This window comes from Narcine bancroftii, chromosome 4 (genome assembly GCF_036971445.1).
Source record: "Narcine bancroftii isolate sNarBan1 chromosome 4, sNarBan1.hap1, whole genome shotgun sequence".
Lineage (NCBI taxonomy): Eukaryota > Metazoa > Chordata > Chondrichthyes > Torpediniformes > Narcinidae > Narcine > Narcine bancroftii.
Window position 1 is genome coordinate 116432171 of NC_091472.1, and position 23705 is coordinate 116455875.

The 23705-nt window shown below is 47.4% G+C and overlaps 1 protein-coding gene across 2 annotated transcripts in view; it reads left to right on the forward strand.

Moving 5' to 3' along the window:
• Nucleotides 1-14352, forward strand: part of galnt9 (polypeptide N-acetylgalactosaminyltransferase 9) — a 185039-nt gene extending 170687 nt beyond the window's left edge. Inside the window, exon 11 of one of the 2 annotated variants that reach the window (XM_069932518.1) lies at nt 13824-14351. In XM_069932518.1, the coding sequence (XP_069788619.1) occupies nt 13824-13970 (147 nt within the window). In that variant the 3' untranslated portion in view covers nt 13971-14351. Of the gene's footprint in view, nt 1-13823 lie in introns of both variants that reach the window. The other variant, XM_069932520.1, reaches the window with a different exon arrangement.
• Nucleotides 14353-23705: the final 9353 nt, after the last annotated feature.

The following is a 23705-nucleotide window of genomic DNA, read 5'->3' on the forward strand; positions in this document are numbered from 1 at the left end:
TTCTGGAGGTTCTGCTTCTTAACCTCCTTCCAAGCTCACGGTAGTCCCTCTTCAGGTTCTCCTCCTTCATCTTATCCACATCATTTGTACCCACGTGTATCAGGACTTCTGAGACGTCTCGCACCCTGGCACCTGGGAGGCAACACACCATACGGGAACACTTGTCAGTTGCGCAGAATCTTTTGTCTGTTCCCCTGACGATGGAGTCCCCAATGACCACCTTGTTCCCCTTCCTTCCTTTCCGCACCACCGGTTCCCTTGGTGCAACCTCCGGCAGGTTATCTTCCCCAACTACATCCAATACACTATATTTGTTGCTAAGAGAAGTAGCCACCGCGGTGCTCACCACAGAGCTAGCAACTTCCCCCCCTCCCCTGACGGTAGTCCACTTACCAGACCCCCCCAATCCAGGGGTGTACAGGTCCAGTGGCCTCTGATTGCTGTTTGTCACAGGTACAGTGCTTTGTATAGTGTACAGGTCCAGTGGCCTCTGATTGCTGTTTGTCACAGGTACAGTGCTTTGTACAGTGTACAGGTCCAGTGGCCTCTGATTGCTGCTTGTCACAGGTCCAGTGGTCTCTGATTGCTGTTTGTCACAGGTCCAGTGGCCTCTGATTGCTGTTTGTCACAGGTCCAGAGGCCTCTGATTGCTGCTTGTCACAGGTTCAGTGGCCTCTGATTGCTGTTTGTCACAGGTCCAGTGGCCTCTGATTGCTGTTTGTCACAGGTCCAGTGGCCTCTGATTGCTGCTTGTCACAGATACAGTGCTCTGTAGAGTGTACAGGTCCAGTGGCCTCTGATTGCTGTTTCTCACAGGTACAGTGTTTTGTACAGTGTTCAGGTCCAGTGGCCTCTGATTGCTGTTTGTCACAGATACAGTGCTTTGTACAGTGTGCAGGTCCAGTGGCCTTTGATTGCTGTTTGTCACAGGTACAGTGGCCTCTGATTGCTGTTTGTCTCAGCTACAGTGCTTTGTACAGTGTAGAGGTCCAGTGTCATCCGATTGCTGTTTGTCACAGATACAGTGCTTTGTACAGTGTAGAGGTCCAGTGGCCTCTGATTGCTGTTTGTCACAGGTACAGTGCTTTGTACAGTGTACAGGTCCAGTGGCCTCTCGTTGCTGTTTGTCATGGGCCCAGTGGCCTCTGGTTGCTGTTTGTCACAGGTCCAGTGCTTTGTACAGTGTACAGGTCCAGTGGCCTCTGATTGCTGTTTGTCACGGGTAGAGTGCTTTGTACAGTGTACAGGTCCAGTGGCTTCTGATTGCTGTTTGTCACAGGTACAGTGGCCTCTGATTGCTGTTTGTCTCAGGTACAGTATACAGGTCCAGTGGCCTCTGGTTGCTGTTTGTCACAGGTACAGTGCTTTGTATAGTGTACAGGTCCAGTGGCCTCTGATTGCTGTTTGTCACAGGTACAGTGCTTTGTACAGTGTACAGGTCCAGTGGCCTCTCATTGCTGTTTGTCATGGGCCCAGTGGCCTCTGATTGCTGTTTGTCTCAGGTACAGTGCTTTGAACAGTGTACAGGTCCAGAAGCCTCTGATTGCTGTTTGTCACAGATACAGTGCTTTGTACAGTGTACAGGTCCAGTGGCTTCTGATTGCTGTTTGTCACAGATACAGTACTTTGTACAGTTTACAGGTCCAGTGACCTTTGATTGCTGCTTGTCACAGATACAGTGCTTTGTACAGTGTACAGGTCCAGTGGCCACTGATTGCTGTTTCTCACGGGTAATATGCTTTGTACAGTGTACAGGTCCAGTGGCCTCTGATTGCTGTTTGTCACAGGTACAGTGGCTTCTGATTGCTGCTTGTCACATGTACAGTAGCCTTTGATTGTTGTTTGTCACAGATACCGTGCTTTGTACAGTGTACAGGTCCAGTGGCCTCTGCTGTTTGTCACAGGTCCAGTGGCCTCTGATTGCTGCTTGTCACAGGTCCAGTGGTCTCTGATTGCTGTTTGTCACAGGTCCAGTGGCCTCTGATTGCTGTTTGTCACAGGTCCAGAGGCCTCTGATTGCTGTTTGTCACAGGTTCAGTGGCCTCTGATTGCTGTTTGTCACAGGTTCAGTGGCCTCTGATTGCTGTTTGTCACAGGTCCAGTGGCCTCTGATTGCTGCTTGTCACAGATACAGTGCTCTGTAGAGTGTACAGGTCCAGTGGCCTCTGATTGCTGTTTCTCACAGGTACAGTGTTTTGTACAGTGTTCAGGTCCAGTGGCCTCTGATTGCTGTTTGTCACAGATACAGTGCTTTGTACAGTGTGCAGGTCCAGTGGCCTTTGATTGCTGTTTGTCACAGGTACAGTGGCCTCTGATTGCTGTTTGTCTCAGCTACAGTGCTTTGTACAGTGTAGAGGTCCAGTGGCATCCGATTGCTGTTTGTCACAGATACAGTGCTTTGTACAGTGTAGAGGTCCAGTGGCCTCTGATTGCTGTTTGTCTCAGCTACAGTGCTTTGTACAGTGTACAGGTCCAGTGGCATCCAATTGCTGTTTGTCACAGATACAGTGCTTTGTACAGTGTACAGGTCCAGTGGCCACTGATTGCTGTTTCTCACAGGTAATATTCTTTGTACAGTGTACAGGTCTAGTGGCCTCTGATTGCTGTTTGTCACAGGTACAGTGCTTTGTACAATGTACAGGTCCAGTGGCCTCTGATTGCTGTTTGTCACAGGTCCAGTGGCCTCTGATTGCTGTTTGTCACAGGACTAGTGGCCTCTGATTGCTGTTTGTCACAGGTCCAGTGGCCTCTGATTGCTGTTTGTCACAGGTCCAGTGGCCTCTGATTGCTGTTTGTCACAGGTCTAGTGGCCTCTGATTGCTGTTTGTCACAGGTCCAGTGGCCTCTGATTGCTGTTTGTCACAGGTCCAGTGGCCTCTGATTGCTGTTTGTCACAGGTCCAGTGGCCTCTGATTGCTGTTTGTCACAGGTACAGTGCTTTGTACAGTGTACAGGTCCAGTGGCCTCTCATTGCTGTTTGTCATGGGCCCAGTGGCCTCTGATTGCTGTTTGTCTCAGGTACAGTGCTTTGAACAGTGTACAGGTCCAGTGGCCTCTGATTGCTGTTTGTCACAGATACAGTGCTTTGTACAGTGTACAGGTCCAGTGGCTTCTGATTGCTGTTTGTCACAGATACAGTGCTTTGTACAGTGTACAGGTCCAGTGGCCACTGATTGCTGTTTCTCACAGGTAATATGCTTTGTACAGTGTACAGGTCCAGTGGCCTCTGATTGCTGTTTGTCACAGGTACAGTGGCCTCTGATTGCTGCTTGTCACATGTACAGTAGCCTTTGATTGTTGTTTGTCACAGATACCGTGCTTTGTACAGTGTACAGGTCCAGTGGCCTCTGCTGTTTGTCACAGGTCCAGTGGCCTCTGATTGCTGCTTGTCACAGGTCCAGTCGCCTCTGATTGCTGCTTGTCACAGGTCCAGTGGCCTCTGATTGCTGTTTGTCACAGGTCCAGTGGCCTCTGCTGTTTGTCACAGGTCCAGTGGCCTCTGATTGCTGCTTGTCACAGGTCCAGTCGCCTCTGATTGCTGTTTGTCACAGGTCCAGTGGCCTCTGATTGCCGTTTGTCACAGGTCCAGTGGCCTCTGATTGCTGTTTGTTACAGGTCCAGTGTCCTCTGATTGCTGTTTGTCACAGGTCCAGTGGCCTCTGATTGCTTTTTGTCACAGGTCCAGTGGCGTCTGATTGCTGTTTGTCACAGGTCCAGTGGCCTCTGATTGCTGTTTGTCACAGGTCCAGTGGCCTCTGATTGCTGTTTGTCACAGGTCCAGTGGCGTCTGATTGCTGTTTGTCACAGGTACAGAGGCCTCTGATTGTTGTTTGTCACAGGTCCAGTGGCCTCTTATTGCTGTTTGTCGCAGGTACAGTGGCTTCTGATTGCTGTTTGTCACAAGTCCAGTGGCCTCTGATTGCTGTTTGTCACAGGTCCAGTGGTGTCTGATTGCTGTTTGTCGCAGGTCCAGTGGCCTCTGATTGCTGTTTGTCACAGGTCCAGTGGTGTCTGATTGCTGTTTGTCGCAGGTACAGTGGCCTCCGATTGCTGTTTGTCACAGGTCCAGTGGCCTCTGATTGCTGTTTGTCACAGGTCCAGTGGCCTCTGATTGCTGTTTGTCACAGGTCCAGTGGTGTCTGATTGCTGTTTGTCGCAGGTACAGTGGCCTCCGATTGCTGTTTGTCACAGGTACAGAGGCCTCTTATTGCTTTTTTTACAGGTCAAGTGGCCTCTGATTGCTGTTTGTCGCAGGTCCAGTGGCCTCTGATTGCTGTTTGTCACAGGTCCAGTGGCCTCTGGTTGCTGTTTGTCACAGGTACAGTGGCCTCTGATTGCTGTATGTCACAGGTCCAGTGGCCTCTGATTGCTGTTTGTTACAGGTCCAGTGGCCTCTGATTGCTGCTTGTCACAGGTCCAGTGGCCTCTGATTGCTGTTTGTCACAGGTCCAGTGGTGTCTGATTGCTGTTTGTCGCAGGTCCAGTGGCCTCTGATTGCTGTTTGTCACAGGTCCAGTGGTGTCTGATTGCTGTTTGTCACAGGTACAGTGGCCTCTGATTGCTGTTTGTCACAGGTCCAGTGGTGTCTGATTGCTGTTTGTCGCAGGTACAGTGGCCTCCGATTGCTGTTTGTCACAGGTCCAGTCGCCTCTGATTGCTGTTTGTCACAGGTCCAGTGGCCTCTGATTGCTGTTTGTCACAGGTCCAGTGGCCTCTGATTGCTGTTTGTCACAGGTCCAGTGGTGTCTGAATGCTGTTTGTCGCAGGTACAGTGGCCTCCGATTGCTGTTTGTCACAGGTACAGAGGCCTCTTATTGCTTTTTTTACAGGTCAAGTGGCCTCTGATTGCTGTTTGTCGCAGGTCCAGTGGCCTGTGATTGCTGTTTGTCACAGGTCCAGTGGCCTCTGATTGCTGTTTGTCACAGGTCCAGTGGCTTCTGATTGCTGTTTGTTACAGGTCCAGTGGCCTCTGATTGCTGCTTGTCACAGGTCCAGTGGCCTCTGATTGCTGTTTGTTACAGGTCCAGTGGCCTCTGATTGCTGTTTGTCACAGGTCCAGTGGCCTCTGATTGCTGTTTGTCACAGGTCCAGTGGCGTCTGATTGCTGTTTGTCACAGGTACAGAGGCCTCTTATTGCTTTTTTTACAGGTCAAGTGGCCTCTGATTGTTGTTTGTCACAGGTCCAGTGGCCTCTTATTGCTGTTTGTCGCAGGTACAGTGGCTTCTGATTGCTGTTTGTCACAGGTCCAGTGGCCTCTGATTGCTGTTTGTCACAGGTCCAGTGGTGTCTGATTGCTGTTTGTCGCAGGTCCAGTGGCCTCTGATTGCTGTTTGTCACAGGTCCAGTGGTGTCTGATTGCTGTTTGTCGCAGGTACAGTGGCCTCCGATTGCTGTTTGTCACAGGTCCAGTGGCCTCTGATTGCTGTTTGTCACAGGTCCAGTGGCCTCTGATTGCTGTTTGTCACAGGTCCAGTGGTGTCTGATTGCTGTTTGTCGCAGGTACAGTGGCCTCCGATTGCTGTTTGTCACAGGTACAGAGGCCTCTTATTGCTTTTTTTACAGGTCAAGTGGCCTCTGATTGCTGTTTGTCGCAGGTCCAGTGGCCTCTGATTGCTGTTTGTCACAGGTCCAGTGGCCTCTGGTTGCTGTTTGTCACAGGTCCAGTGGCCTCTGATTGCTGTATGTCACAGGTCCAGTGGCCTCTGATTGCTGTTTGTCACAGGTCCAGTGGCCTCTGATTGCTGTTTGTCGCAGGTACAGTGGCCTCTGATTGTTGTTTGTCACAGGTCCAGTGGCCTCTGATTGCTGTTTGTCACAGGTCCAGTGGCCTCTGATTGTTTTTTGTCACAGGTCCAGTGGCCTCTGATTGCTGTTTGTCACAGGCACAGTGGCCTCTGATTGCTGTTTGTCACAGGTCCAGTGGCCTCTGATTGCTGTTTGTCACAGGTCCAGTGGCCTCTGATTGCTGTTTGTCACAGGTCCAGTGGCCTCTGATTGCTGTTTGTTACAGGTCCAGTGGCCTCTGATTGCTGTTTGTCACAGGTCCAGTGGCCTCTGATTGCTGTTTGTCACAGGTCCAGTGGCGTCTGATTGCTGTTTGTCACAGGTACAGAGGCCTCTGATTGCTTTTTTTTACAGGTCCAGTGGCCTCTTATTGCTGTTTGTCGCAGGTACAGTGGCCTTTGATTGCTGTTTGTCACAGGCACAGTGGCTTCTGATTGCTGTTTGTCACAGGTCCAGTGGCCTCTGATTGCTGTTTGTTACAGGTCCAGTGGCCTCTGATTGCTGTTTGTCACAGGTCCAGTGGCCTCTGATTGCTGTTTGTCACAGGTACAGTGGTGTCTGATTGCTGTTTGTCGCAGGTACAGTGGCCTCCGATTGCTGTTTGTCACAGGTACAGAGGCCTCTTATTGCTTTTTTTACAGGTCCAGTGGCCTCTGATTGCTGTTTGTCGCAGGTACAGTGGCCTCTGATTGCTGTATGTCACAGGTCCAGTGGCCTCTGATTGCTGTTTGTCACAGGTCCAGTGGCGTCTGATTGCTGTTTGTCACAGGTACAGAGGCCTCTGATTGCTTTTTTTTACAGGTCCAGTGGCCTCTTATTGCTGTTTGTCGCAGGTACAGTGTCCTTTGATTGCTGTTTGTCACAGGCACAGTGGCTTCTGATTGCTGTTTGTCACAGGTCCAGTGGCCTCTGATTGCTGTTTGTTACAGGTCCAGTGGCCTCTGATTGCTGTTTGTCACAGGTCCAGTGGCCTCTGATTGCTGTTTGTCACAGGTCCAGTGGTGTCTTGTTGCTGTTTGTCACAGGTACAGTGGCCTCTGATTGCTGTATGTCACAGGTCCAGTGGCCTCTGATTGCTGTTTGTCGCAGGTACAGTGGCCTCTGATTGTTGTTTGTCACAGGTCCAGTGGCCTCTGATTGTTGTTTGTCACAGGTCCAGTGGCCTCTGATTGCTGTTTGTCACAGGCACAGTAGCCTCTGATTGCTGTTTGTCACAGGTCCAGTGGCCTCTGATTGCTGTTTGTTACAGGTCCAGTGGCCTCTGATTGCTGTTTGTCACAGGTACAGTGGCCTGTGATTGTTGTTAGTCACAGGTCCAGTGGCCTCTGATTGCTGTTTGTCACAGGTCCAGTGGCCTCTGATTGCTGTTTGTTACAGGTCCAGTGGCCTCTGATTGCTTTTTGTCACAGGTACAGTGGCCTCTGATTGTTGTTTGTCACAGGTCCAGTGGCCTCTGATTGCTGTTTTTCACAGGTCCAGTGGTGTCTGATTGCTGTTTGTCGCACGTACAGTGGCCTCCGATTGCTGTTTGTCACAGGTACAGAGGCCTCTTATTGCTTTTTTTACAGGTCCAGTGGCCTCTGATTGCTGTTTGTCGCAGGTACAGTGGCCTCTGATTGCTGTATGTCACAGGTCCAGTGGCCTCTGATGTCTGTTTGTCACAGGTCCAGTGGCGTCTGATTGCTGTTTGTCACAGGTACAGAGGCCTCTGATTGCTTTTTTTTACAGGTCCAGTGGCCTCTTATTGCTGTTTGTCGCAGGTACAGTGGCCTTTGATTGCTGTTTGTCACAGGCACAGTGGCTTCTGATTGCTGTTTGTCACAGGTCCAGTGGCCTCTGATTGCTGTTTGTTACAGGTCCAGTGGCCTCTGATTGCTGTTTGTCACAGGTCCAGTGGCCTCTGATTGCTGTTTGTCACAGGTCCAGTGGTGTCTGATTGCTGTTTGTCGCAGGTACAGTGGCCTCCGATTGCTGTTTGTCACAGGTACAGAGGCCTCTTATTGCTTTTTTTACAGGTCCAGTGGCCTCTGATTGCTGTATGTCACAGGTCCAGTGGCCTCTGATTGCTGTTTGTCACAGGTACAGTGGCCTCTGATTGCTGTATGTCACAGGTCCAGTGGCCTCTGATTGCTGTTTGTCGCAGGTACAGTGGCCTCTGATTGTTGTTTGTCACAGGTCCAGTGGCCTCTGATTGTTGTTTGTCACAGGTCCAGTGGCCTCTGATTGCTGTTTGTCACAGGCACAGTAGCCTCTGATTGCTGTTTGTCACAGGTCCAGTGGCCTCTGATTGCTGTTTGTTACAGGTCCAGTGGCCTCTGATTGCTGTTTGTCACAGGTACAGTGGCCTCTGATTGTTGTTTGTCACAGGTCCAGTGGCCTCTGATTGCTGTTTGTCACAGGTCCAGTGGCCTCTGATTGCTGTTTGTTACAGGTCCAGTGGCCTCTGATTGCTTTTTGTCACAGGTACAGTGGCCTCTGATTGTTGTTTGTCACAGGTCCAGTGGCCTCTGATTGCTGTTTGTCACAGGTCCAGTGGCCTCTGATTGCTGTTTGTCACAGGTCCAGTGGCCTCTGATTGCTGTTTGTCACAGGTCCAGTGGCCTCTGATTGCTTTTTGTCACAGGTACAGTGGCCTCTGATTGCTGTTTGTCACAGGTCCAATGGCCTTTGATTGCTGTTTGTCACAGGCACAGTGGCCTCTGATTGCTGTTTGTCACAGGTCCAGAGGCCTCTGATTGCTGTTTGTCACAGGTCCAGTGGCCTCTGATTGCTTTTTGTCACAGGTACAGTGGCCTCTGATTGCTGTTTGTCACAGGTCCAATGGCCTTTGATTGCTGTTTGTCACAGGCACAGTGGCCTCTGATTGCTGTTTGTCACAGGTCCAGAGGCCTCTGATTGCTGTTTCTCACAGGTCCAGTGGCCTCTGATTGCTGTTTGTCACAGGTCCACTGGCCTCTGATTGCTGTTTGTCACAGGTCCAGAGGCCTCTGATTGCTGTTTCTCACAGGTCCAGAGGCCTCTGATTGCTGTTTGTCACAGGTCCAGTGGCCTCTGATTGCTTTTTGTCACAGGTACAGTGGCCTCTGATTGCTGTTTGTCACAGGTCCAATGGCCTTTGATTGCTGTTTGTCACAGGCACAGTGGCCTCTGATTGCTGTTTGTCACAGGTCCAGTGGCCTCTGATTGCTGTTTGTCACAGGTCCACTGGCCTCTGATTGCTGTTTGTCATAGGTCCACTGGCCTCTGAATGCTATTTGTCACAGGTCCAGTGGCCTCTGATTGCTGTTTGTCACAGGTCCAGTGGCCTCTGATTGCTGTTTGTTACAGGTCCAGTGGCCTCTGATTGCTGTTTGTCACAGGTACAGTGGCCTGTGATTGTTGTTAGTCACAGGTCCAGTGGCCTCTGATTGCTGTTTGTCACAGGTCCAGTGGCCTCTGATTGCTGTTTGTTACAGGTCCAGTGGCCTCTGATTGCTTTTTGTCACAGGTACAGTGGCCTCTGATTGTTGTTTGTCACAGGTCCAGTGGCCTCTGATTGCTGTTTTTCACAGGTCCAGTGGTGTCTGATTGCTGTTTGTCGCACGTACAGTGGCCTCCGATTGCTGTTTGTCACAGGTACAGAGGCCTCTTATTGCTTTTTTTACAGGTCCAGTGGCCTCTGATTGCTGTTTGTCGCAGGTACAGTGGCCTCTGATTGCTGTATGTCACAGGTCCAGTGGCCTCTGATGTCTGTTTGTCACAGGTCCAGTGGCGTCTGATTGCTGTTTGTCACAGGTACAGAGGCCTCTGATTGCTTTTTTTTACAGGTCCAGTGGCCTCTTATTGCTGTTTGTCGCAGGTACAGTGGCCTTTGATTGCTGTTTGTCACAGGCACAGTGGCTTCTGATTGCTGTTTGTCACAGGTCCAGTGGCCTCTGATTGCTGTTTGTTACAGGTCCAGTGGCCTCTGATTGCTGTTTGTCACAGGTCCAGTGGCCTCTGATTGCTGTTTGTCACAGGTCCAGTGGTGTCTGATTGCTGTTTGTCGCAGGTACAGTGGCCTCCGATTGCTGTTTGTCACAGGTACAGAGGCCTCTTATTGCTTTTTTTACAGGTCCAGTGGCCTCTGATTGCTGTATGTCACAGGTCCAGTGGCCTCTGATTGCTGTTTGTCACAGGTACAGTGGCCTCTGATTGCTGTATGTCACAGGTCCAGTGGCCTCTGATTGCTGTTTGTCGCAGGTACAGTGGCCTCTGATTGTTGTTTGTCACAGGTCCAGTGGCCTCTGATTGTTGTTTGTCACAGGTCCAGTGGCCTCTGATTGCTGTTTGTCACAGGCACAGTAGCCTCTGATTGCTGTTTGTCACAGGTCCAGTGGCCTCTGATTGCTGTTTGTTACAGGTCCAGTGGCCTCTGATTGCTGTTTGTCACAGGTACAGTGGCCTCTGATTGTTGTTTGTCACAGGTCCAGTGGCCTCTGATTGCTGTTTGTCACAGGTCCAGTGGCCTCTGATTGCTGTTTGTTACAGGTCCAGTGGCCTCTGATTGCTTTTTGTCACAGGTACAGTGGCCTCTGATTGTTGTTTGTCACAGGTCCAGTGGCCTCTGATTGCTGTTTGTCACAGGTCCAGTGGCCTCTGATTGCTGTTTGTCACAGGTCCAGTGGCCTCTGATTGCTGTTTGTCACAGGTCCAGTGGCCTCTGATTGCTTTTTGTCACAGGTACAGTGGCCTCTGATTGCTGTTTGTCACAGGTCCAATGGCCTTTGATTGCTGTTTGTCACAGGCACAGTGGCCTCTGATTGCTGTTTGTCACAGGTCCAGAGGCCTCTGATTGCTGTTTGTCACAGGTCCAGTGGCCTCTGATTGCTTTTTGTCACAGGTACAGTGGCCTCTGATTGCTGTTTGTCACAGGTCCAATGGCCTTTGATTGCTGTTTGTCACAGGCACAGTGGCCTCTGATTGCTGTTTGTCACAGGTCCAGAGGCCTCTGATTGCTGTTTCTCACAGGTCCAGTGGCCTCTGATTGCTGTTTGTCACAGGTCCACTGGCCTCTGATTGCTGTTTGTCACAGGTCCAGAGGCCTCTGATTGCTGTTTCTCACAGGTCCAGAGGCCTCTGATTGCTGTTTGTCACAGGTCCAGTGGCCTCTGATTGCTTTTTGTCACAGGTACAGTGGCCTCTGATTGCTGTTTGTCACAGGTCCAATGGCCTTTGATTGCTGTTTGTCACAGGCACAGTGGCCTCTGATTGCTGTTTGTCACAGGTCCAGTGGCCTCTGATTGCTGTTTGTCACAGGTCCACTGGCCTCTGATTGCTGTTTGTCATAGGTCCACTGGCCTCTGAATGCTATTTGTCACAGGTCCAGTGGCCTCTGATTGCTGTTTGTCACAGGTCCAGTGGCCTCTGATTGCTGTTTGTTACAGGTCCAGTGGCCTCTGATTGCTGTTTGTCACAGGTACAGTGGCCTGTGATTGTTGTTAGTCACAGGTCCAGTGGCCTCTGATTGCTGTTTGTCACAGGTCCAGTGGCCTCTGATTGCTGTTTGTTACAGGTCCAGTGGCCTCTGATTGCTTTTTGTCACAGGTACAGTGGCCTCTGATTGTTGTTTGTCACAGGTCCAGTGGCCTCTGATTGCTGTTTTTCACAGGTCCAGTGGTGTCTGATTGCTGTTTGTCGCACGTACAGTGGCCTCCGATTGCTGTTTGTCACAGGTACAGAGGCCTCTTATTGCTTTTTTTACAGGTCCAGTGGCCTCTGATTGCTGTTTGTCGCAGGTACAGTGGCCTCTGATTGCTGTATGTCACAGGTCCAGTGGCCTCTGATGTCTGTTTGTCACAGGTCCAGTGGCGTCTGATTGCTGTTTGTCACAGGTACAGAGGCCTCTGATTGCTTTTTTTTACAGGTCCAGTGGCCTCTTATTGCTGTTTGTCGCAGGTACAGTGGCCTTTGATTGCTGTTTGTCACAGGCACAGTGGCTTCTGATTGCTGTTTGTCACAGGTCCAGTGGCCTCTGATTGCTGTTTGTTACAGGTCCAGTGGCCTCTGATTGCTGTTTGTCACAGGTCCAGTGGCCTCTGATTGCTGTTTGTCACAGGTCCAGTGGTGTCTGATTGCTGTTTGTCGCAGGTACAGTGGCCTCCGATTGCTGTTTGTCACAGGTACAGAGGCCTCTTATTGCTTTTTTTACAGGTCCAGTGGCCTCTGATTGCTGTATGTCACAGGTCCAGTGGCCTCTGATTGCTGTTTGTCACAGGTACAGTGGCCTCTGATTGCTGTATGTCACAGGTCCAGTGGCCTCTGATTGCTGTTTGTCGCAGGTACAGTGGCCTCTGATTGTTGTTTGTCACAGGTCCAGTGGCCTCTGATTGTTGTTTGTCACAGGTCCAGTGGCCTCTGATTGCTGTTTGTCACAGGCACAGTAGCCTCTGATTGCTGTTTGTCACAGGTCCAGTGGCCTCTGATTGCTGTTTGTTACAGGTCCAGTGGCCTCTGATTGCTGTTTGTCACAGGTACAGTGGCCTCTGATTGTTGTTTGTCACAGGTCCAGTGGCCTCTGATTGCTGTTTGTCACAGGTCCAGTGGCCTCTGATTGCTGTTTGTTACAGGTCCAGTGGCCTCTGATTGCTTTTTGTCACAGGTACAGTGGCCTCTGATTGTTGTTTGTCACAGGTCCAGTGGCCTCTGATTGCTGTTTGTCACAGGTCCAGTGGCCTCTGATTGCTGTTTGTCACAGGTCCAGTGGCCTCTGATTGCTGTTTGTCACAGGTCCAGTGGCCTCTGATTGCTTTTTGTCACAGGTACAGTGGCCTCTGATTGCTGTTTGTCACAGGTCCAATGGCCTTTGATTGCTGTTTGTCACAGGTACAGTGGCCTCTGATTGCTGTTTGTCACAGGTCCAGAGGCCTCTGATTGCTGTTTGTCACAGGTCCAGTGGCCTCTGATTGCTTTTTGTCACAGGTCCAATGGCCTCTGATTGCTGTTTGTCACAGGTCCAGAGGCCTCTGATTGCTGTTTCTCACAGGTCCAGTGGCCTCTGATTGCTGTTTGTCACAGGTCCACTGGCCTCTGATTGCTGTTTGTCACAGGTCCAGAGGCCTCTGATTGCTGTTTCTCACAGGTCCAGAGGCCTCTGATTGCTGTTTGTCACAGGTCCAGTGGCCTCTGATTGCTGTTTGTTACAGGTCCAGTGGCCTCTGATTGCTGTTTGTCACAGGTCCAATGGCCTCTGATTGCTGTTTGTCACAGGTCCAGAGGCCTCTGATTGCTGTTTCTCACAGGTCCAGTGGCCTCTGATTGCTGTTTGTCACAGGTCCACTGGCCTCTGATTGCTGTTTGTCACAGGTCCAGAGGCCTCTGATTGCTGTTTCTCACAGGTCCAGAGGCCTCTGATTGCTGTTTGTCACAGGTCCAGTGGCCTCTGATTGCTTTTTGTCACAGGTACAGTGGCCTCTGATTGCTGTTTGTCACAGGTCCAATGGCCTTTGATTGCTGTTTGTCACAGGCACAGTGGCCTCTGATTGCTGTTTGTCACAGGTCCAGTGGCCTCTGATTGCTGTTTGTCACAGGTCCACTGGCCTCTGATTGCTGTTTGTCATAGGTCCACTGGCCTCTGAATGCTATTTGTCACAGGTCCAGTGGCCTCTGATTGCTGTTTGTCACAGGTCCAGTGGCCTCTGATTGCTGTTTGTCATAGGTCCACTGGCCTCTGAATGCTATTTGTCACAGGTACAGTGCTTTGCTGCTTGTTCTGTCTGAACCAGCCCATGTTCTTTAACAAACACTGAGAAGCTGAAACGACTCAGCAACTCAGGCAGCATCCAAGGAGAGAAAGGGTTCAGTCAATGTTTCAGGTCAGGACCCTTCATCAAGATACTTGATAAAGGGTCCCGACCTGAATCATTGACTGAGATAAACTGCCTGTTGCTCAAAGACCTCAGTTCACCAATTGTTTAGAAATAGATCTAGCCACCTCTTTAACAGCCGCCTGTGATCTAGGCTTCACAATCCCTCCTCCAGTATGCTCGGGTCACTGATTCTTGCTTACATTCCCTTGCAGAATGGACCAATCATCAACAGAGACACGGGCCGCTGTCTTGAAGTGGAAATGGTCAAGGATGCCGACTTTGACCTGAGGCTGACCTTGCAGAAATGCTCCGGACAGAAGTGGGTAATAAGGAACTGGATCAAACAGGGCAAGCACTGAGTGCTGAGGACTTGATGCTGCCCTGCTGACTTTTGACCAACTGCTCAAGGGTCATTGAGAGCCTCGGAGTGGGGTCTCTGTCTCAGTGAAGGAGCTCTGGTTGACTCTCTTATCTCAACGAAGACTCCACTGAGTTCAACGAACAATGATGATGTGCCTTTTCACACATACGAAGTTACTGACTGGAAACCAGTCCCGAAAGCATGATTGATCTATGGTTTCAGAACAGAAAACTATAAGTAATAAAATTAGAAAAAAAAATCCTAAGTTCTGGCACCAAACTGTACACTTTTGGAAGGGTTGAAGGATAGGGAAGTGGAAGGTTTTGCATATACATGTCGTTGAAGGTGGTACAAAATAAATAAATTAAATTTAAATTTAGACTATACAGCACAGTAACAGGCCTTTTTGGCCCACAAGCCCGTGCCACCCAAATACACCCAATAGACCTACAACCCACGATATGTTTTGAAGGATAGGAGGAAACTGGAATCCCTGGGGAAAGCCCATGCAGACACAGAGGGAATGTACAAACTCCTTACAGACAGCGTGGGATTTGAACCTTGGTCCCAATCATTGGCGCTGTAACAGTGTTGAACTAACTGCTACACTGGCATTTTGAATCCATGAGTTTATAATTAGAGCATAAAATTAAGGCTGTTACAAAAAATCCTTGTAAAGTACCAGAGGATTTTATCCAGCCCTGTACATCAGGACTTTCAGTAAACAAATAGACTCTGCTGAGGGTCACTGGGAGGTCCTCACGATACATAGCTTCAGGTGGGCAGAGATTCTGGAGATGTTGGGTTGTTTTCCAAAGGGTAAGGGGAATTGTGATGCTGCATGGATGCCGGTTCCAGTGGCAGGGGGTCAGTGACTCTATGGACATGGGTTGAAGATTCAGGGGAATACATTGTGTTGATTTTAACTGCTCTGAAAGAGTTTGTTCCAAAAGGGAACTCCATAGGAATAACATGCCAGGGTCCAGAGCTCTCTTACAAAAGGATCAGAAAAACAACATGATGGTCTCCTTCCAAGATAATATATGAGAATTTGGAGTGGTCTCCATAAAATTTCTCAAAATCATGTACGAATTTACAAGATGGATGTTGTGCCAATGGTTGTGATTTTCTCAGTTTGAGCCCATCACTGAGAAAACAGGGAGTCTGAGGATTGCAGGTACTTGGAAGAGAAAGAACTACTTTGGTTCAGGAGATGTGATACCAGGCTTGGCATCATAGGGTGGGGAAGCATTTGTGGGGCATGCCCCCCTAAATGAGTTATTGTACCCTCACCCACCTGCAACACTAGCGTCACTAGGGGTTGCGAACCGTACCGGGTTATGCCATCAGAGGGGGTGTCCCCAAAATGAATCATCTCCACACACTATAAGTATGTTTGTTTGAAACGCCAGAAGGAAAGGGAAGTGTGACGGTGTAACAGATGAAGGAGGTCATTAGCAGGTATGGCACTCGCTCCCCACCGCAGTAACCCTAATGCCCCCCAATTAGATCTGACAGCAACTCTGTGTGATACACCCCTTCCACCCACACATATAAGCCCACATTACTCAGTCTCCTGTCCCACACCAGGCCTGCAGGAGAGTATGGGAGCATCTCTTCAGCCCCTCTTGTCCATGCTGACCATTTGCCTCCATTCAGCCCATATCCTTCCAAATCTTTCCTATCCATTGTCTAAATGGCCTTTGAATGTTTCAATTGTCCTAGCTGATGCCACTTCCTCGGGAAGCTCATTCCACTCCCCTCTGAGATGCCCCTCAGATCCCATTTAAATCTTTCCCCTCAATATCACAAGAGTTCATCTTTACAATCACACTAAATTGGGCATCTGCTGAAAGCATTTATGGCACAAACAGTATATGCCAGTTTCGACTACTGCCAAACCTCCAGAGATCCTCCTTCCTCTCTGTGTGCCTACCAGGTTTTGTCTTAAATTATCTCTAGTATTTGCTTCCAGTCCCCTTTGGGAGGAGAGTAAAAGATCTGACAATGACCCTTCACCTGATTTTTCTCTGGAGAACAGTGTGTCTTGATCTGCCTCACTGATGCATTCCACCTCCATCACCAATTCTGAGAACATTAGTCAATGGGACCAGCATGTACTGTTATGGGCCCAGAGGACCCCAAAACCCAACAGCAATAGAAATTCACCAAGACAAATAGTTACTTAAATAAAAGTCATTTTTTAGAACATAAAAACAAGATCAAACTAACTTAACTTAACCTAACAGCCCCCTTCTAATTCTAAGTCCACATGTATGTAATATGTATAAGTTCGGAAAAGTTCTTTGACTCACAGTCCAATCTCACTTCTCATTCCTCCAAGTTCACCAGTATTGGGCAATTCTTATATTTTGCACGGAATTTAACATTTAAGAATTTTCACCAAGCTCTAGTGCTTAAATGGTTACTGCTCAGGAAGGTTCTTTTCAGTTTCAGAGAGAGATTCGTCACTCATTGGACACACACAAACTGATTCCCTCTGATCAGCCACTTCAGTGTCTTGCCGAAGAAATTTGCCCCATCAGGGTTTTCCAAATGATAACCTCTTCTTCTGCAGATCATCACAGTGTTCCCTTTGTTTCCCTTATTTCAGGTGAAACAGTCTAGCCAGCCATTTTCTCTTGTATGGACCACTAGGGTTTTCAACAGGCTGAGCTCAGAACTCACAACCCATCTTCAAAATGGAGTTTCAACAAGCTGCCAGCTTGTCATAACTGCAGAACCCAGTTCTCTCTCTCTCTCTCTCTTAGAGAAAGCCTGCTTGATCTCTCTCTCTCTCTCTCTCTCTCTCTCTCTCTCTCTCTCTCTCTCTCTCTCTCTCTCTGCTTGCAAAACCACATGACCTTCTTAGAACAGCAAACTGCAATGAGATTGCAGCACCGGACCTAAATTTCTGAGCCTATTCATCTGTTGCTTTCAAAACAATAATCCATTACTCCACAGCATGTCCAATTAACACCCACTTGTGAAGTCTCTTGAGCTCGAGTTCTTCTATTTGCACCTCCTTATGAAAACATTTAGCAAAGTCAATTTTTATTATTTTACAAAGACCCTGGGCCCGGAGTGACTGGTTTGAGCAAAGCTCTTGCATTTTAAATTAGATCTGTTTGTGAAGTGTTTGTGATCTACACTACCCCTACAATCTATCTCCTTCAAAAACTTATCTCTATACAATATAAAATATAATATAATCCATCACAGTACACAGTGGGCCAAAGGACCTGTGTTTGTGCTGTATGCCTGTATAATAATATCCTCCTTGATCTCCTGTTGGGGAATAGAGACCCATCTTTCAATCCTGTCAGCCATTTAGTTCGGATGTTGCTGCTGTGGTTCTGGTGACTCTTACGGTCTCACCAGAACAAAAATCATCGAACCATAGAACACTACAGCTCAAAAACAGGCCCTTCTGTCCATCTAGTCTGTGCTGAATCATTATTATGCCTCGTCCCATTGACCTATATCTAGACCATACCCCTCCCATCCATGTACCTATCTTAAATGTCGAAATTGAGCCCACATTCACCACTTCAGCTGCCAGCTTGTTCCACATTCACCTTTAAACATTTCATCTTTCACCCTTAACCATGCCATCTAGTTCTTGTCTCACCCAACCTCATTAGAACCTTTCCTTCTCCTACAGGGCACTGGTGCACCAGGTGAACTTCAATATCAATAACCTGATGGCTTGCATAGTCACCATATTTAGACCGAGTTATCTGATTAACTGAACTTTGTTCTCTCCGCTCTCCCAAGTGGCGGCAGTGGGATTTGAACTCCTTTCTCCAAATGCATTCATGAGACCTCTGGATAACCAATCCACTGGGACTTTAACCACCATACTAATGTCCAAATGTAAGTCAAAGAAAAGGGACTTTTACCAGATTAATATGGGGAGTATTCAATTCAGAAAACGGCATTCAATTCAGAAAATACTTTCTTGCTTCACTCCACAGATCAGATTGGATTACATTTTCATACTAAAGAATTAGTTGAAGCTTGAACCTTAAAAATATTATTTTCTTATGTCTGAATATTATAAAATTATTAATGATCAAGAAAGATCAAATTTAATTTCATCAAATTTGGCTCCAAGCTCTGGATATTCTATTAATTAATAGAGTACATGAAACAGTATCAGTAAAATGACATCTTTGATGATTATTATTCGCTTTGTTTTCTTACATAATATAGATCTGGTGAAAAGTGAATCCGGATAATGGGCTTCAATGACCAAAAGATAATGCCCTTTTAATTTTCCTTCACAATTCTCACTGCAAAAATATTTGCAAAAATGTTTGTTATCCCAAAGTTGGATCGACGGTCTTCTGAATAACACGCTTGGACTTGTCAGGAGACTCGGGGAATAATTAGGACAACATTGGAGTCAGCAGTACAGTGTTGGGAGGAAATAGTTGTGCAATTCTCTTGAGCATTGTATTGCTTGGGTTAGTAATTTTTTCAGTTGGCCATCTAGGGATGTTTAGGCAAAATCTTATTTCAAATGCATCTGCTCTCAAATTAAATGCGTAATCGCTGAGAGTGGCTGATACAATATTGCTTCACAGAAAGCATTTCATTTAATGTGGAAATTCAGACTCTCTTGGAAAAATGCATCAATCTTCACCCTGTGGACAAAGTTGGAAATTAGTTGGCACTTCCAGGCCTCTTATACACTGCACAGCTGCCAACATCACCTTCACCCAGTGAAAAGGAGCCAATGACCCTCAACCTCTTGGAGTCAGGAAAAGAGATGGTTTGGAGAGAAGGCATTAGGGTGTGAAAGGGGTTGAAGAGCATGTGAAATAAACATTCTCCTTGAATGACAGGTTTCTCTCTCTTCTGACTCCCAAGCCTCAACAGCTTTCGAGGGAGAGAGTTTCTTTTGCAACAGTAGAGAAACAATCTCTTCAAACATCTCAATGTCTTTTAAATATTTGAAAAGTCCCCACTCCTATTGCTTCCTCTGGCAGCTCGTTGCTCACACCCTCCCTGCTCTGTGTGAAGTTGCCACTCGGGTCCCTTTTAAATCTTTCCCATCTCACCTTAAATCTTTGCCCTCTAGTTTTAGACTCCCCTATCCTGGGCAAAAGACTATATACCTAATCTATGCCCCTCCTTAAGTTCTGACTATATGAACCTCTGTCAGATCTCCCATCAGCCTTCTACGCTCCAGGGAGAAAAGTCCCAGGCTGTGGTTTCAATAGTTTCAATTTCTTTTTGTGCTAAGCCACTGTGTAATATCAAAGCTTACCCCAAAGCCTATATCCTGAACTAGACCCATGTCCTTCTGTGCAGGCTAATTCAAAATGGGAGAATATTGTGGAATGTTGGTCCACAGATCGAAAAGGTAGCCGGGCAGGTCAGTAAGATGGTTAAAAGGCTCAGCAGGATCCTTTTATTAGTCAAGACATGGAATACAAAAGCAGGGAGGCAGTGCTAGAACAATGTACACTAGTGAGGCAAACATAAAACTTGCAGATGGAGGAACCTTGAGCAAATGAGGAGAATCTGACAAGTCTCAAAGGGTCAGGCAGCGTTCATGGAGAGAGGTAGCCAGTCAGCATTCAGGATCAGGACCTTTAATCGAGAATCAATAACGGCTTCCAACCCATAGCATTGACTGACCATTTTCCTCCACGGACATTGCCTGACATTCTGAATCCCTCCAGCTTCTCTGCCAGCACAAGTAAGGCATCAGATTCCATTCCACCCATCACAATGGGGAGGGAGGAGGGAGTTCGCAGAACTGGAAAATGATAGCTGAAGAAAGAGTGGACAGACTGGGTTGATTTCTTTGGAATAGAAGAGACTGATCATCAGCTTATCTAGGATTGCATAGAATAATGAGGATCTTTGATAAGCAGGAATTTCTCTTAGAAGAGGAATCTCCAGCAGTTTACTCTTTTGCTCCTGGTTCCAACATCTATAGTTTCTAATGTCTCCATGGATTTGAAGTGGGAGAAGGGTCAATGATGTGATGGGGAATAAAACACCATGAGGGTGAGGTGGCTGGGGAATCTGGAACTCATTGTCAGAAAGGGCAGTGCAGGGAGTAGCCCGTCATTTAAACAGTGCTTGGGTGTGAACTGTCCCAGTCCCCAAGCTGAAAGGTGGGATCAAGCTGGGAAGCTCTGACACAGACAGTGCACCACAATGTGTCAGATCCAGTGACAGAATTGTCCCTGCCCCCTCCTCGATCCCCAGTTTTTCCACACACCTCGATTGCTCTTTGGTTGAAACAGCAGGAAATTCCAATGAAGAATAGGTTCAAGACAAAAACTAATCCCTTCCTTCATTCCACAATAGTGATTCTAAGCATGTGTACGTATCCAGCAAGAGTTATGTACAGTGAAAGAAAACACAAACAAAAAACTGGACATTCAATGACTATCTACAAGGGTCAATGCAGGTCTCCCTGCATTTTCCATCCTGGAAAATGGATGCACTCAGAATATGGATTTAAAAAAAGTACATGGATCTAATCTGAAAAAACCAATTGTCTCCCATTCAGAATGATCCAATGGAAGGTTCCACCATTTACATCTCTTCTTCATCCATTCCTGTACTTACTTTACTCTCCAACTTCTCCCTGCTCCCTCACCTCCCAGTGGTCTCTCCCTTCTCTCCCATACCCTATCATTTCTTTGCCCCTTCCCAGGTTCTTCTCTCCTTTGTAGATGTAACATCCCTAATCTTTCACTTTAGTTTTGATGAAGGGTCCAGACCCGAAACATTGACCATGTCTCCCCACAGACTCTGCCTTACCCGCTGAACCCCTCCAGTGGATCACAGTTTGCTCTGGATACCAGCAATTGCAGCCTTTAGCAGACCAATCAAATTGCAAGGAGAGAGAGCTACACACAATTCATGGAGAAGAGCTTAAAAAGGAATGACTGCAGTGCTTTAGCGGACCAATCGAATCGCACTCATTAGCAGGAAAAATTAAAATAAAGCTGGCACAAGTGGTGCGGCCATTATTGGAGTGTTTAGTGTCAGAGTGGCCCAGTGTATGAGTGGAGAATTAGAGGCTTTGGCTCAAGAGGCTGAGGATGTGCTACAGGTAAGGTCCGGTAAAATCTTTTTGTAATAACCCAGAGTGAATAGTGGAGATGGCAGCTAGGCCAGTCATATGCTCCAGTATAATTGTCTCTGATGATCCCAGCTGCATCTCCTTACAGACCATGTTTGGGAACTGGAGCTGGATGAACTTCGGATCATTCAGGAGGCAGAGGGGTGATAGACAGAAGATATAAGGAGACATTCACGCCCAAGAGGCAGGAAACTGGATAACTGTTAGGAGAGGGAAGGAGAATAGGCTGACGGCACCGAGCACCCACCCCTGTGTCTGTTCCCCTCAACAATAAGTGCAGTGATTTGTATACTGTTGGGGGGGAGGAAATGATCTACCAGGGACAAGTCATAGTGGACAAGTCTCTGGCACAGAGTCTGTCCCTTCAGCACAGAAAGGAAGTGGGGAGAAGAGGTGATTAGGGATTTGATAGTTAAGAGAACAGGTAGGAGGCTCTGTGAACAAGATTGAGACTCCCGGATTGTATGTGGCCTCCCAGGTGCCAGGATCAGGGACTTCTCAGAGTGACTCCACAGCATTCACATGTGAGTGTGAGCAGACAGATGTCATGGTCTATGTTGGTACCATTGACATAGATAGGAGTGGTGATGAGGTCCTGAAGAGGGAATATATGGTAAGTGAGGAAGGGAGCTAAAAAGTAAGACCACAAGGGTGCTAATCTCATAATAAGAAATTATGGCAGATGAATGTGTGGCTGAAGAGTTGGTGCAGGGAGCAGGGGTTCAGATTCATGAATCATTGGAATCTCTTCTGGGGACCTGTACAAATGGATGGGTTTGCATCTGAACAAGAGGGGGACTAATATCCTGGCAGCCAGGTTTTCTAGAGCTGTTGAGGAGGGGGAGGGGATCCAGAATGAGAGGGCAGTGAATGTGGCAGAATAGACATAAACTGATGCATTGTGTAGTGAGACTGAGGAAGAATAGACAACCTATGGGGCAAAATTGCAAACATAAGATTAAGGACTTAACTTGGGGTACTTTGGAAACAAAATTGTAAAGGGTCTTATATTTAAATCCCTGCAGTATAAGAAATAAGGCTGATGATCAGGTAGCACAGCTGGAAGTTGGCATTGACATTGTGGCCATCACTGAGTCGTGGCTGAAAGAAAACCACGTCTGGGAACTAAATATCCATGGATACACAACATATCACAAGGATATGTTCAAAATGTAATGTAGGTTAATTAGGTGTAAATTGGGCGGCATGGACTCAGGCTGAAATGGCCAGTTGCCATGCTATATTTTTTTTAAATTTTAAATAAATTTTAAAATTTTTAATTTAAAGATAGGAAGGTAGGCAGAGGGGATGGGGTTGTTCTGCTGGTTAAAAATGGAATTAAATCTTTGGAGAGAAGAGGCATTGGATCAGAAGATATGGAATCCCTGTGGGTAAAATTAAGAAACTGTAAAGGTAAAAAGACCCTGGTGGGAGTTGAATACAGGCCTTCAAACAGAATCCAAGATGTGGCTTGCAATCTACAAAGGGAGGTAGAGAAGGCATGCAAAAAGGGCAGTGATATATTAGTCATGGGGGATTTCAATATGCAGATTGATTGGGAAAACCAGATTGGTACTGGATCCCCAGAGAAAGGATTTATCGAATGCCTTCAGGATGGCCTTCAGGAGTAGTTTGTGGCTGAGCCGACCAGGGAGATGGCAATTCTGGATGGGGTATTGAGTAATAAACCAGAGTTGATGAGGGAGGTGAACCCTTAGGAGGCAGTGATCATTATATGATAGAATTAACCCTGCAGTTCGAGAGGGAGAAACTAAAATCAGATGTGTCAGTATACCAGTGAAACAAAGGAGACAACAGTATGAGAGAGGAAATGGCCAAAGTGGATTGGAAAGACATACTACAGGGAGAATGGCTGGAGTTTCCTTGAGAATTAAGGAAGGTGGAAGACAAGAATATTCCAAAAATGAAGAAATATTTGAATGGAAAGATGACACAACTGTGGCTAACAAGAGAAGTTAAAGCCAGAGTAAAAGCAATAGAAAGGGCAGACAAGAAAGCAAAAATTAATGGGAAGAGACATGTCCAGGAAGCTTTTAAAAGCTTACAGTAGGTAACTAAGAAGGTCATTATGAAGGAAAAGATTAACTTTGAAAGGAAGTTAGCAAATAATATCAAAAAAGTACATTAAGAGTGAAAATGAGGCAAGAGTAGATATAGGACCAATAGAAAATTATGCTGGAGAAATTGTAATGGGAGGTAAGGAGGTGGCAGAGGAACTGAATGAGTATTTTGTATCAGTCTTTATTTTGGAAGTGTGTCAAGGAAGAGGTGAATGCAGTAACGATTACCAGAGAGAGGATGCTTGGGAAGTTGAATGGGCAAAGTGTAGACAAGCCAGATGGAATGTACCTTCGGGTTTTGAAAGAAGTAGCTATGGAGATTGTGGAGGCATTAGTAATGATCTTCAAAGATTCTGACATGGTTCCAGAGGACTGGAACATTGCAAAGGTCATTTCACTATTTAAAAAGGGTGGCAGGCAGCAGAAAGGGGATTATCGACTTGTTACCCTATCTACCTGTGACATCATTTTCAGGGAATTATATATCTGTATTCCCAGATACTAATGTTGTACCACACTCCTCAGTGCCCCACCATTT